Source organism: Heteronotia binoei, chromosome 9 (genome assembly GCF_032191835.1).
Source record: "Heteronotia binoei isolate CCM8104 ecotype False Entrance Well chromosome 9, APGP_CSIRO_Hbin_v1, whole genome shotgun sequence".
In the NCBI taxonomy this organism is placed as follows: domain Eukaryota; kingdom Metazoa; phylum Chordata; class Lepidosauria; order Squamata; family Gekkonidae; genus Heteronotia; species Heteronotia binoei.
The window spans coordinates 91,321,646-91,336,659 of NC_083231.1; the positions used below are offsets into that span (position 1 = coordinate 91,321,646).

The 15,014-nt window shown below is 42.2% G+C and overlaps 1 protein-coding gene across 1 annotated transcript in view; it reads left to right on the plus strand.

Moving 5' to 3' along the window:
- The window catches only part of MANBA (mannosidase beta), a 74,251-nt gene that overhangs the window by 53,126 nt on the left and 6,111 nt on the right, over window positions 1-15,014 (plus strand). Inside the window, exons 10-15 of the mRNA XM_060246991.1 lie at window positions 1,218-1,335; window positions 3,704-3,790; window positions 9,054-9,221; window positions 11,779-11,997; window positions 13,175-13,339; window positions 13,657-13,801. Coding sequence (XP_060102974.1) covers window positions 1,218-1,335; window positions 3,704-3,790; window positions 9,054-9,221; window positions 11,779-11,997; window positions 13,175-13,339; window positions 13,657-13,801 — 902 coding nt within the window. The remainder of the gene's footprint in view (window positions 1-1,217; window positions 1,336-3,703; window positions 3,791-9,053; window positions 9,222-11,778; window positions 11,998-13,174; window positions 13,340-13,656; window positions 13,802-15,014) is intronic.

Here is a 15,014-nt window from a genome sequence, read left to right on the forward strand (position 1 = left end):
TCCATCAACACAGAAGCACTTGTGAGCCCAGACCACTTACGGACCTCTGGGTTGGGATGCTGAAATTAAAAAGAACACAGAAACCTTGCAAATGAGAACAAAGGTGAATCTGGGTTTCCAAACTTCCATGTGATGAATAATATAAAGTATTATTATATGAGCAATGTGTATGTGTTGTGGGATAGCTGTGCAAAATGGGGATCTTTGGAACAGTTTTAAACAAACAGGAATGTATCAAGCTATCTGATAGTGAATCAGACCCTTGGTCCATCAAGGGCAGTATTGTCTATTCAGACTCATCAGGGTCTCAGGCAGAGGTCTTTCACATCACCTCCTACCTGATAACTGGAAATGTCTGGGGCCTTCTGCATACTAAGCAAATGCTCAAGTGTTGAACCACTTGAAGAATCCCTCTCATGGAACAAGATTGGTCTGTGGAACAAGAATGGTCTGAAATTGGCACGTTTTAAAAAAATAATAATTGTGCACTCCAGGAATATGGTAGGGTAGTTTGAAGAGCCTGGGAAAATGAGGAGTCAGGATGTGAAGCAGAACAGTCAGGTGGGTGGGCCTGAGCTTTGAGCATTTTTGTTTATTGTGGATATTGCTTGGCAGGCACGGCTCCTTCTCCTTCGGAACTGGGGAAAAGGCAGCCAAATAATGGTCCCTTCATTATTAATGTATGTCCCTATCAACAAAACACCACTGACTGTCAGCTGAGTTCAGTTCTGGGCATCTCACACAGCAATCCTGTTCAAGCTCTGTTGACAGCTGAGATGATGCTGTGGTTAGAATGCTAGCCTAGCACCGAGAAGACCTGGACTGAAAGCTTCTGTGTGGCATAAAGCTCACTGGGTTGGTCCTGGCCTTGCCTCTCTCTCTGTCAGGCTAACCTTGTTGTGCACGTAAAAGAGTGGTGTGTGTGGGGAAGGATATTTCCATCATCTTGAGTTCCTTAGAAGAAGAGTGGGATAAAAAATGCAACAGGCAAGTTGAAACACAGGAAAGCAGAGCCTGCACAGCTGCTTAGTTGCATTCTTACAAGTGAGGTTGCAAGGATAAAATGGAGAAAGGGAGAATGCTGTGAGCCACTTTGGGGAGATGACTGGAGGTGCAAATGAAGTGAATTAAACTCTTCTCCAAGGGTGTGATGATGCCGTTTCACTCCAGTCACAGCCTTCCTTCCTTCCTGAATCTTGACTGTGCTCCTTCGACAGCTTAAAGCGGCTCCTCCAGTCTGCAGCTGATGCCAACATGAACATCCTTCGAGTTTGGGGAGGAGGCGTCTATGAGCAGGACAAGTTCTACGATATCTGTGATGAGCTGGGAATCATGGTAACCAAAATCCAGAAGCACATCAGGACTGTCAGATTTAAAACTTAGAAGGAAATGAGAAACAGTGAATATATATTTTTAAAACTTTTTTTTTTGTTTTCTCCTTAATGAGCAGTAACTTTGGCAGGTGGTGTTTAAAAAGTCCATTCTGTTAAGCCACAGGTAGCCAACATGGGATAGCTACAGGGGGCAGGGCAGGAGCTCAAGCCTTTGGTGGATCAAAAGAGTTTGGTGCGATCTAAAAAGTTTGGTAGAACTAGAACAGACACTTTCAAATGTTAGTTTCAGGATCCAGCTGAGGGAGCTTTATCTCTTGAAAGCTTATACCCTGGAAATCCTGATGGTCTCTAAGGTGCTACTGGACTCGAATCTAACGCTTCCAACTGTTGGAAGTGTCAAGGAGGCAATGCAAATCTTTGCCACCTTGGGTGGACTTGCTTTTATGTTCAGATAGGTTGGTGTCTGATTCCGTCTACCACATGAGCGCATTATGATCTCGCCATTTCTTCATGGAGCTCAGAGCAGCTTACACAGCCCTCCATTTTTTGTTTTATTGCCACAAGAGACTGACTAGCCCAAGGTCACCCTGCTGGTTCCTGGGCAGTGTGGGGATTTTGTCTCCCAGATCCCGTGAAAATACCCTAAAACAACAAAACTTCGTGTTCAACCAAATCTGCCTCTTTTGTGAATGTGACCAGGCACTTTGATTTTATGTGAATGTTTGCGTTCCTCCCCACCCCTGGCAATGCAGAAGAGCTCTTTTGCATGATATGGATATACCAAGAAATATATGGCAACAGGGCTTTTTTTTGTAGCTGGAACTCCTTTGCATATTAGGCTACATCCCCCTGATATAGCCAGTCCTTCAAGAGCTTACAGGGCTTTTCTTACAGGACCTACTGTGAGCTCTTGGAGGATTGGCTACATCATGGGGGTATAGCCTAACATGCAAAGGAGTACATGGTACAAAAAAAGCCCTGCATGGCACGTATTCTTGTGTCCCTCACTCCCTTTACATGATGGCTTTTCCTGAAGCTGCTTTTAGAATTTTAGGATCTTTGAGCAAATATTATTACTTAGATGATATTATTCTTTTTAAAATCTTCTCCTTAATCTGGGAGAGTGCATAGCTCCCCCTTCCCATTTTCTTATAAACTCTGTTAAGCAGACAGAGTGGGGTACTGAATCAAGCCCAACACTCTCTCCCCTTTGCCATACTGGTGCTCTCTACTTCATGATAGCTGTCCTGTATCACTTCCAATGAGAAGGCTTTTGAGTGTTAAGAGAACCAGGTGGGCAATTGTGCTTCCCCTGCTGTTCTAAATAACTCTTAGAAGTTGGATAATTCTCTTAAAAGAATCAGTTTTGGCTCAAGACCAAGCATGACGGATTTCAGCCCCGCAGGTACCTAGTTAAGAAGGTTGCTTGCCAGCATTACTGTGGCTGGGAGGGAGACACCTGCTGCAGAAGCATCAAACCAAAATTCCTCCCTAGGTGCAAGTTGCAGGAAGCTCCAGAGCTGAGATTAAGTGTGTGGGCAGGTAAAACTTGAGGACTTTTCTCATACCTGCTTTGGAGGCAGTCCAAATCCAAGGAATTTTTCTTATTCTTCCCCTCCAAAAACAGCACAAAACCAGAATGTACCTGCGGTTCATGGATGGAGGTCCATGTAAGAGAGGGCGGGTGAGGGGATTGGCAAGCCTGGTGTGGTTTCAAGAAGTCTCATACCAGCTGAAATTCAGCAGGAGGAATGTCTCCCGCCTTCATATCCCCATGCTAAGAAGAGCTGCGTTGTCTCTGCCTCCTTGCCTTTTAAAAGAGTGGCCAGTGCCCTAACTATTCCATGTGTGTCCAGTTCTGTTTCCATGTTTTTGGCAGTGCAATCTGATTTAACGTCCTTTCTAAGTGCATTGGTCAATGGGCTTAGAAGATTGTAAGTCAGTTTAGGATAGCGCTGTGGGAATCTTTTTGATCCCAGGCCTGAGAGAGTGGATCTTGCTCTCCAACCCCACCAACAGCTCTCATACAAACTTTGCCCTTGCAGCTGCAGTGCAAGGAAGCCCCGTATCTTCTCTTTCTTCTCACCTACTTGTCTTTTCCTTAGAGACTAAAAACTCTACATCTTTCAAACCTGCTAGGTAGGCCAGAAGTTGTAGAAACCAGCCTGGGTCAAGAGACTGTTGCTTTGGAATGGCAATCCTGATTACAGTGGGGTTTATGGTTGTTAAATCATGTCTAACTTTAATATGTTATGGGGGATTTAGAACATCTTGATTTATTTTTGGTTGCATTAAAGATTTTATTTTACTAGCCATGGAGAAACTGATTATTTGTTGACTTTTGTCCTTGTTTTCTCTTAACTCCCCAGATTTGGCAGGATTTTATGTTTGCTTGTGCCCTTTATCCAACTGACCAGAGCTATTTAGACTCAGTAAGAACCGAAATTACTCATCAGGTAAGCGATTCTGTTCAGCAAGATCACAAACCTGAAGGTACACATACTTCATCTTGACTTCTGTGTTATGCACTTGTGTGCTTTGGTCAGCACTCCTGGATGAAACATGAAAAAATATTGACTGTCAATTTACAGTAGTTGGGAGCAGGTCTACACATTCAATGTGGTTAGTGGTTAAGAGCAACAGACTCTAATCTGGAGAACCTGGTTTGAATCCCCATTCTTCCTCCACATGAAGCTCACTGAAAGACCTTGGGCCAGTCACAGTTCTCTCAGACCTCTCCCAACCCCACCTACCTCACATGGTACCTGTCATGGGGAAAGGAAGGGAAAGCGATTGTAACTGCTTTGAGATTCCTTAAGGTAGAGAGAACCTGCTCTTCTTCTTTATCCATAGGAAGGCTCCGTTTTCTTGGTTTGCCAAGATAATTGCTCCCTCCCAGGATGTTCTGGGAGATGTCTGGAAACTCCTTTTCTGATGTATCCATGTGACAATCAGTGCTATGGTGGATGTTGTGTGGGTGACAAAGGTCGACCATGTGGGAGCAGATTTGCCACAGGAATAAAGTAATATACTTGGAATTCCTTGTCATAACACCTTTTCCCATACCATCCATCTCACCAGTTAACATCCTTCTTACACACCCCACTCTCTGGGTTCCCCATCTGCAGAGTGGTGACTAGGGACAGGGGGATTGCTGTCCAAAATTTGCATGGACAAAAGCCATGTGTGTCAGGAATTGTAGTAAAAAAGAGGAACTGGGCAAGACTGAGTGAAAAAGTTGATTGAATCTGACCCAGGAATATTTTCAGTGGTAGCAGTTTGTTTGTGGAATATTGTTAGTCTTAGTTCTCATCCCCATTGATAGCAAAGGATATGTTTGTGAATCTTTTTTTTAATTTTAAGGAAACAGTGGGGGTACAGAAATGGGAAAGAAGAAATAATTATGTTTGTTGAAGACAATCATTTAGTACAAATTGTATAGACAGAATATTTTCCCTTTCATCCACTTCATTATAATTTTAAGGTATTATCTATACAGTGCAATACTTATTTCTGTTGGGGTACAATTGCATTCATCATTTAAGTTTCAAGTTTAAAACTTCATACCTGATTTATTTTGACTACAACACTGGTTTCATCATTACTGCATATTCAATAGAACACACTTTCGTCACTTCTACATATTTATTAGAATCTTTAATAGATAAGTAGCATATCACAGTATAAAAGAGTTTATTATATATCTCATGTTGAGAACCCATTTCTATTTGAGATATTATATTTGGGACAGATTTTAATTCTACTTGTACTTCATTAGCATATATTTGTATACGATATGTTTTCACTTTGTCTCCTGCAAATATAATACACATAATAAACACTTCATCTCTCTCCATCTAACTGGCCTCGCAACACTGACTACCATCTGGATTGGAGGAAATCGGGCCAATATAGCTGGCATCTTCGAACACCTAAATTAAGTGTCTACCTTATCCACGCTGCCTTAACTTACATTAAATCTGAGCTATTGGCTCAACTGTCAATTGTCTTAAACTTTTAACTTTTAATATGTTTTAATTGTTTAACTGTTTATCTATTGATGTATTGTTGGTTTTTAACTGTTTGATAGGTTGGAATCCGCCCCGAGCCGTTATGGGAAAGGATGGAATACAAATCCACAGAAATAAATAAAATCTCTCATCAGATTTTGTAATAGACCTGTTTCTCAAATAGGTTGTTAATTTTGCCTTTACTGCATATTCAGCAAGTTTATTTTCCCATTCTTCTAAATATTGACAGATGTCTAGTTTCCATTTTGCTGTATAAATATCTTTAGCTATTGTCACCATGTATTTGAATATCTCTTCTAAACCTTTTGGTAATTTATTAGGCAGAACACCCAATAGCTTGCTCTTGGCTTCCATTGAAAATTTAAACTTTAATATGTTCTCCATTTTTTGATGCATTTCTTTTCAATATCTTGTTGCTTTTTAACAAGTCCACTGCATATGAAAGAAGGTTCCATCTATATCACTTCTAGCATTTTCCTTTGTGATTTTTATGTGCTTTCTCAGCGTCCTTTGGGATTCTATACCATCCGAAAAGCATTTTGTGCCAGTTTTCTCTTAGTGTCTGACTGACTGCAAATTCAATGTCTTTTCCCCACAGTCATTCCTATTGTTGCGTAGATAGCTGTTCTTTAACGTTTTGCACTTAATCATACATTTTTTCACATGTTCATCTTCTGTTTCTAGCTGGAGTAAAATCTATATATCCATTACAGTAAATGCCCTTTTTGTTTTATCATCAGCTGTTCAAATTCAGTCACATCTCTTAGAACTCTACCTTCAGTAGTCATGATCTCTTTCAGTCTTGAGCCTAATTGATAATATATCAGCCACTGAATGTTTACACCTTCATCTTCAATATCTTGCCAAGACTTGATTTTCACCTGAGTGTTTATCATGCCATATGTTAAAAAATCATTTTTATTTCTTATTGTAATGAGCTTCTGTTGGGGACATAAGCAAAGAATTTGAGGGGCTCAATAAATTCTGGTGTGTAAATTGTATTCTCAAAAGCCCATCCCTGATTGCATGACTTCTTTCTTGTGTTGTGATAATTTTAGTCGATTTCCATATATAGTTGTGTAGGTCTTCATCAAGATCTGCTGACTGTAATTTTACTATTCTTTGTCTTGGGTTTTTTTAATCTAGACCACATTCCATACCAGATGTACTGCTTGGTAATATAATCTTATATTTGCGACTTCTAAGTCTCCTCTCTTTTTCTCATCTTGTAATATTTTGAAGCTTTTTTTCTTGCCATTCCATATAAATTCATTTATCTGTCCTTGCCACTTTTTCAATATTCTTCTATGTATATGGATAACATTTGGGACAAAAAGTTTAGTTTTGACAGCACATTCATTTTGGTTGCAGATTCTTCCCAGCCATGAGATTTTTTTTAGCTTTTTCCATCTTCATAAATCTGTTTGTATCAATTTCCAAGGTTTCAGGTAGCTATTTTTGAAAAGATACCAGTTTTGCTCAGTGGCTGTTGTAGTGCTAGTGGCTGTTGAGCACACTGTTCTCTTTATAATCTCTTCTTCTTCTTGTTGTGTTAAAAAAAATTCATTTTATGCCCCTCCCCCCCCGTTAATCTTATAGCCCGACAGGGATCCAAATTCTTCAATATTTTCAATTACATATTGCAACAATTTCTAGGGATTCAGGATTGTTAGAACCATGTTGTCTGCATAACTTACATTTCATCCACTTTTATTACGTTAATTCTGTCATCTTGTCTAATCTTTATAGATAAAATCTCTGTTGCTAGTATGAATAATAATATATGAAGTGTCATGTGTGTCAGTAACAGTACATATATCATTTTGTTGATCACAGCTATCACCCCTATAGTTAGAACTAGGGCCTTTTTTGTAGAACAAGCCCAGCGGGAACTCATTTTCATATTAGGCCACACCCCCGGACATCACCATTGTTCAGCATAGGGCATATTTGTAGGAAAAGCCCAGCTGAAGTTCATTTGCATATTAGGACACACACCCTGATGCCAAGCCAGCCGGAACTGCGCTCCTGTGCATTCCTGCTCAAAAAAAGCCCTGGTTAGAACTAAAGACATAAAAACAAGCTGGTATTATCGTACATAGGATGTTCATTTGCCAGTTGCTTCTTTCCTTTCCAGTTCTCTCCATCCTTCCTTCCTTTTCTAGAGTGCACTAAGTTAATGATGAATACAGCCCAATAGAGCCCTTATTATTACTGGAGGGTAGCTGGGGTACCTGATGTTTGAAAAGCATGAGGAGCAGGAAAAATGGTCTCTGTCTTGTTTCTGCTGCCTCATTGACTCTGAAAGCAACACTAGGGCAAATCCCATCCAGTAGACATACCAGGCTTAGGAACAAGGATAGATGAATATGCCAGGCAGGAGCCTGGGATTTGTAGGCCACGTCCCATGAACTGCTTCCTCAGCATCACAGCTTGTATCATTGGTCAGGTGTCCTCATGCTTGAGGCTTGTTTTCTGAAGTAATTCCTGTAAACAAAGTTGAAGTTTTGTGCTTGCTTCTGGGAAATGTGACGTGAAATTCTTGAATTCTTTTCAAGTGTGGCTTATGGGGCAAGTTTGAGCTTCCTCTTGTCTCAAAAGACTTGTGTGAGAGGGAGCTTTCTTTTCAGCAGCTGCAGTGAGAGCTCCCCCTTCTGGTGTTCCCCCTCCAAATATCAAGGTTGAAAACAGTATTATTAGTTTTAGAGCCATTGACGTGTTATGGGGTAAAGTTTTTTTATACCTAAACATTTTTACCTATTCATCTTAAAATATAAAAGCACCAGTCATGTGAGCCTTACAAGCATGCCTCTGAACCACTCACTGAAGGCCCTCTGGGGGTTGGGTCTGTATTTGGGAGGCAGATGTGTAATGTGTGAATGATCTCTGCGCTCCCTGGGATCTCTGTGGAAAAGCAAGAGGGAGTTTTGTGGCAGCAGACAGGCCACTGAAGAAAGAGAGCAACCCCAGCAACAGTTCTGCTTGTTCAGGGTGAAGGGGGGGGGGGAATTGCTTATCAGTCCCTTGTGCAATAGTTTTTGTAGGCTGTTATTTGGTTGAACATTTCCACTCCCCTGGTGAGAATTTCAAGAGGGTAAATGCCAATGCCATTTGTTTACTTTAGTTAGCAGTAGTGTCATACTCGAAAGATATGCCAGTACAGGAATGATTAATCCTGCATATAAAACAAAGGAACTAGAAAATATCTTTATAAGGGCAGGTTTCTTATTCTTTAGAGAGCGGAAACAGCTTAGAAATCATTTGAAGTTCTGTTTTCACACAGAGACCGATTTCTCATTAGGCTTGTTCCAGTCTCAGAGCCCTCTCCCACCACCACCCCAACCTGGTGCTTCTGTCTGATTTTGCACAAGTTGCCTCGGGGCTGCAACTTGCCCCGCCTTTTGCTCGCAGCAAGCAGAAACTGGTTTTCAGAGGATCTTGCTTTCCATGGGAAAGAGGCAGGACAAGTCGCAGCCCCGGGGCAACTTGTGCAAAATCGGACAGAAGCTCCAGGGGAAAAAGGGCTCCGAAACTGGAACAAGCCTAGTGAGAAATTGGTCACATTGTTAAAAACCATGTTCCAAGTAATGAATATTACCCACTAACTTTCTTTCTTTGCCTGTGTTATTATTTTTTAATGGGCAAGCATTAGGAAACTCTAATCTTTGCTTTTCGTTTTTACTCCTAGATAAAGAGGCTAAAACCTCACCCATCTATCATTTTATGGAGCGGGAATAATGAAAATGAAGCTGCAATTGCAAGCAATTGGTTTTCCATCCCTCAAGCAAAAATGAGCATTTATGCCAAAGATTATGTGACCCTTTATGTAAAGAACATCCGAGAAGTGGTTCATTCTGTAAGTATTGCTTTTCAAAGGACCAAGAACAGTGCTGGTTCTCCAACCATGTCTCCCAAGCCACTGCTTGGGGCAGCACAACAAAAAGGCCACTGGAGGGGCTGGGTTTGCTCCCTGACACCTGTGCTGTGCAAAACAACGGCCATTGCTTCTTGGACCTGGACAGCAGCAGCACTAAAGGCAGCAGACATTTCTTGAGGCCACAAAATAGTGTGGAGAACTTCCATGAGCAGAAGGATTTCTGCCGTGGAGCATGGCTTCCTCACTTCTCTTCTCCAACTGCAGCCCAAAGTGCCCCTTCCCCAAATGCTTCCTCTGCATAGCAACGCTGGACTTCCTTGGTGTTGTCCCATCCAGTTACCAACAAGTTTCCAAGCTTAGTTTTCAAGATCTGATGAGACTGGGCTAACCTGCACCATCTATGTTCTGCTAAATTGCTAATCTTCCTCTTTGGTGTAAAACAAGTGGATTGCTTGCATATGTTATTGGTGTAAGTATTGTGTGGGGCATGATTTGGAAACGCCTGATCTTTCTGAATATCCTTTGATATCCTTCTGCATTTGACCTACACTTACCCAAATTTGTTTTCGTTTTACTGTTGCCTGGAGTTAAAAGGCACTTGCTCTGGAGACAGTGAGATTGGGGATTTGCCATGCTCAGTTCTGTTAAGGGGAGAGGCACTTCTGCAAACCATTGAGGAACATGGTGCACATAGGCCAGGAAGCTGGTGTCTGCTTAGCACATGTCCCACCTGCTAGCAGAAGTTTGCCTGTACTTCCCATTTTAGGCTACTGAACTCTGTGACCGAATACATGTCGCAAGCACTCTTGCTGCGTAAAATGTAGACTGGCCTAAAAGATGAGAAGACATAAATGCAGGGAACAGAGAAGAAGCTTCCAATCTCATTCCAGCATTCTCAAATTGTCATCCCTACAGGCACCGCCACAAGGTTATCAGGCCGTTACTTAAGAGCACGATGAGTGAAGAATACGCTACTCTTTCCCAATTAGTAGCTGATTCATTTTATTTATGAGAAAGGTTTGGAGGAAGGAGGGATGGAACTTGGATTTCTAGTAGCGGCCGAGGCATTCCAGTATAATTTGGGAGACTCTGAACTAAGCCAAACGAAAACATTATTATCACTAAAACTTCACATACTCCAAAGATAGAGCATCAGTTCTGAGAACATCACCTTCTATGCATTTTTCTTAAGCATCTCAAGAAATTATTAAATAATAGTATTATCAAAAGTTGCTTATCAGTTTCACACAGACACCCATCACAAAATATTCCTCTGAAGCTTTACGCACAGTGTGATGGATACCAGTCTATCAGGTTGCAGCATTAATACAGAACCAGGCAGGCTGCTTTATTAGCTGCAGTGAAGGGCAGATGAAGATGTTAGATCTGCATGCCCAGAAAAGCTTGAAAAGTTCCAATGGAACCATTGATTACACAGTGATCTGGAGCCAGACCACTGCTGAGAGACAGTTTGGTGTAGTGGTTAAGAGTGTGAACTCTAATCTGGGAGAAGCAGGTTTTTTCCCTTCTCCTCCACATGCAGCTGCTAGTGTGGCCTTGGTTTAGTCACAAGTTTTGTCAGAGCTGTTCTTTCAAGGATAGTTCTCTCAAAGGTCTCTTAGCCCCACCTACCTCATAGGGTGTCTGTTGTGGGGAGAGGAAGAGAAAGAGATTGTAAACTGCTCTGAGACTCCGAGTGAAGGGCAGGGTATAAATCCAATCTCATCTCTTCTTCTGTGACTTTCATACGATTCTGTTAATAGTTGGGTTTGCTGGATCTTTTTGTCTTTTGCTCCTGGATATAAAATTCTGTCCTCTTCTTTGCCTAGTAGCCAATGAACAGCAGTCAGCTTGGGGAGAACCAATGCAGTAGCAGTGGGTATGCTGGCTGGGGGTAGGAGGGGCATCATAGTTTCCCAGTAACAAAACAGCATGAGTTGAGCACTGGACAACTGCATTATTCCTGCAGTGGATGCAACCTGGAGAGAAGATATCTGGACTCTCAGTAGGGCCTGTTGAAAAGATATTGCTTTTTCCTGGCACTTGGCATAACAGACGGGAAACGGGTGTGCATTTGTTACTCTAAAATGTCACTGCCTGGAAAGGCTTTGACAGTCCCTCCACAGAATCAGTTTTACTATGCTGATAAAGGCATTTTTAAATGAAAATAAATTTGGCCATGCTTAATATTTCTTTTTTATACCTCTCTCACAATCTGTATTCCCCTCCCCACCCCAAGGACATTGCTTAGACTTTTTTATGGTTGTCCAGTAAACTGATCCCAGCAGCTTGCTTGGCTTTGGATGCTGAAATGTAGAGAATTGTTATTTTGTTGCTGAACTTGTGGTTCCAGGAAGCAGGCATTTAGTTGTATGTTAGCAAACGGAAAACAATGGGGCACAGGGAGGAAAGAGGCAGCGACTCAGCAGTTCAGGGGTTTGTGAAGTTCTGGCTTTTCGATTTCAGTTGTTCTAGCAAGATTTTTATAGAATGACTTTATCACCCTTTTTATGGGACTGCCTCTCATTAAATCCAGGAGGATAAGAGCCGTCCTTATATTCCCTCCAGCCCTACCAATGGATGGAAGACGGTTAAGGAAGGCTGGCTCTCCCAGAACCCTTACGACACCCATTACGGAGATACTCATTACTACAATTACTTCAGTGACTGCTGGGACTGGACCACATACCCCAGGGCTCGATTTGCCTCAGAGTACGGCTTTCAGTCCTGGCCTTCCTTCAGCACCCTGGCAAAGGTAAGGAAAGGCCTGGCTGCCACCCTTTCCCTCACTTGCAGATTCTCTGCTCTGTCATCTGCTTTAGGCACACATTTTTTAAAAAACTTAATGTCTACAGTGGCCTCTAGCTGTGAATTTCCCTTACTGGCTTTTGACATGCATTCTCTTCTGGGCTATCCTTTCTCAAGAGCTAAGGAACCAAACTGCATATTAAACTACCAACCCCTGGATGTATCTTCTGATACTCGACAGATTTGTGCTTGGCCGGAGATTTGCAAGTCTGTCTAAGAAGCAAGTTCCAAAGACAGATTATACTTTTGAGATGTTGGTGCCTCGAGCAGAGATGTTCTTTCTAAACAATGGAAATCGGAAGTGCAAGTTTGTGATAAGAATCAGTTTGATTGCTCTGCAGTGGGCAGAGTCAAGAAATGGTAATCCCTGACTTCTGCTCAGGCATATTCTCATAATGAAATTGTGCTTCCATCGTCCATTGTTTAGTCAGCTTAAATGACTCTTTTCCTTCCTGGGGAAAAAAATTTCCCAAATCAACCAGTGCTTTAATTCCAGTATGCACACACAGGCAAAGGTTTTCGGCTATAACATTCCTTCTTCAGGGGTTGATCCCTCAGAAGTATGTTGGACGTTCTATAAGAGCAGGGTTTTGAGACAGAATGTGACATCTGAAATTGCTTTTGAAAAGGAAAGCAGTGTTTTCTTTGTTCCCAGCCCTAATGCTCTTGCAACCTTACAATTGTATGTCTTAAATTTTTTTTAATGCATTTATTAAACTTTGTTCAGTGCAGGCTTAAAAAGCAGGAAACAAAGAGAGAAAACACCCCCTCCAATCTTCTGTGTTCAGCCTGCATTTTTCTGCTCAGCGTTCAACTGCCAGCTTCCAAATCAGCTTTCAGCCGTTAACATTCCACTGGAGAAATAATTGTAACAAACACATACATACACAAACATTTCTGTGCACACAATGCCTTTTTTCCTTGCTGTCAAACTTCCTTTGGGTTCCACTTATCCCCAAGTGGAGTTGAAGACTAAATGTTAAGAAGAGGATGTGTGGGGTGAGGGGGTGAGGAATGGTGCTTATAGCAAAGAATGTGATTTGACACCAGCGTTCACAAGGGTAAACTCTTGTTGTGCTGTTTGCTGTTGTCTTCCTTGCTGCATGTTTTTGGCTTTCCAACAGGTGTCGTCTGAGGAGGACTGGTCTTACACGAGCAACTTCTCCCTCCATCGACAGCACCATGCTAAGGGGAATGACCAAATGCTTCAACAGGCCAGGCTACATTTTAAACTGCCTCGAGGAACACACTTGCTTGAGAACTTCAAACACACAATCTACCTCACTCAGGTAAGTATTTAGCAAAAATTGAGAGGTGAAAATGTACAGCCATAGTGTACTGCAGAGAATCTGCTGTAGCCCCCTCCCTTTGTCTAATCTTCCCCCCCTCCCCCCTGCTATCCTAATTTTGAGTGTGCAGGGGAATTTTTAAAACACAAACACTGAATCGCATAAGTTTCCTGTCCAGGCTGAAACAGGGAAGGATTTTGCCATGTGATCTTTTTGTATGTTTACCACAATGAACCAAGATCTTTTGCAGTTCCAGAATTATTTAAAATCTTAACATTGATTGGGGGCGGGGGTGTTGTTCTGTTTTGCTGAATTAGGTCATGCAGGCTCAGTGTATCAAGATGGAAACAGAGTTCTATCGTCGCAGCCAAAGTGAGATAATCGATGGGGAGGGCCGAACAATGGGGGCGCTGTATTGGCAACTCAATGATATCTGGCAGGGCCCTTCCTGGGCTTCTCTCGGTAAGTTTTGTTAGGCCAAAGCAACATTGGCAGTTGTGCTTTTTCTTGTAATGTGTGCTTTATGCATTTCTTCGCGTATGAAGATTCTAAAATGTCCCGTAGGAATCAACAGTGCAGCCCTTTCAAGTGCCTGTCCTAAAGTCAGGTGGGGCAATGCTTGATGCTAAAGGGCAGGTTCTAGCAGTTGCTTTGGGTCTGTGTTGCTGCTGTGTTTGCAGGAGGCATATTTCCTGAGATATTCTCCCCACCCCCCTCACCACACACACAACCAACTTGTGTAGCTGGCATCTTGTTCTGATAGACAACTTGTGGGGCGTAGGAGAAAACTGAAAACCAACCTTTTAATTAAGTCTTAGTTTTAAGCTTCCCTTTTACACAGGATGTAGTTGTTTGTTTTGGTTTGAACAGTCTCTTCCTCCCTAGGGTTGTGTGTTAAAAAAAAAAAATGAAAGCAATGCCAATTTAACTAGCGCTCAACTCTTGTGCGGGCTGGCAAGAGCTTTGCCGTTTGAATGGTGAGAGATGCCTTTCTTGTTTCTCAGCTCTTACACACGGCCTGCAGTGGCTGCCTGTGTTGAGATCAGAAAGCAGAGTTTATAAGTGGATACACCTCCATTACACTGCAGAAGTAATTGGGCAATAAGGTCTCCTGGAGCGCTGTAGCCAGTGTGGTCAGGCCCACTGCAGGGATGTTCAGGCTTTGCTCAGCTGTCATTAACGCAAAGGCCATGATCCATCCCCCTGAAGGTGCTTCCTGAGAAAATGTATGCTCTGAGAAGGAAAAAATGGTCTGTATGCATATATATATATATATATATATATTGGAGTAAATAAATGAATGCAGTGAACATTATTTGTCGTGTTATTATCCTGCCCTTCCTGCAAGGAGCTCTGCATATGTAGCTGTCTCTGCTTCCTTGCGAGGTAGGATAGGCTAAGGGATGGTGGCTGGCTCAAGGTTACCCAGTGAGTCTCATGTCAGAGTTGGGATTTGAACACAGGTCTCCTGAATTCAGGTTTAACACTATATCACACTGGCTTTTGAGGGGGAGGGCTGACACTGATACAGTGCCATTCAGTAACACCCTCCTCTTCCTGATATCCATTAGGGTAGCGAGCCTTCTCTTCTGTGCACTTGTCAAGTGGCTAGTGCTTAGTGGGTGACAGTACTTAACATCTGCTAGTCTGATTTCAATGAGCCACAGACTACCCC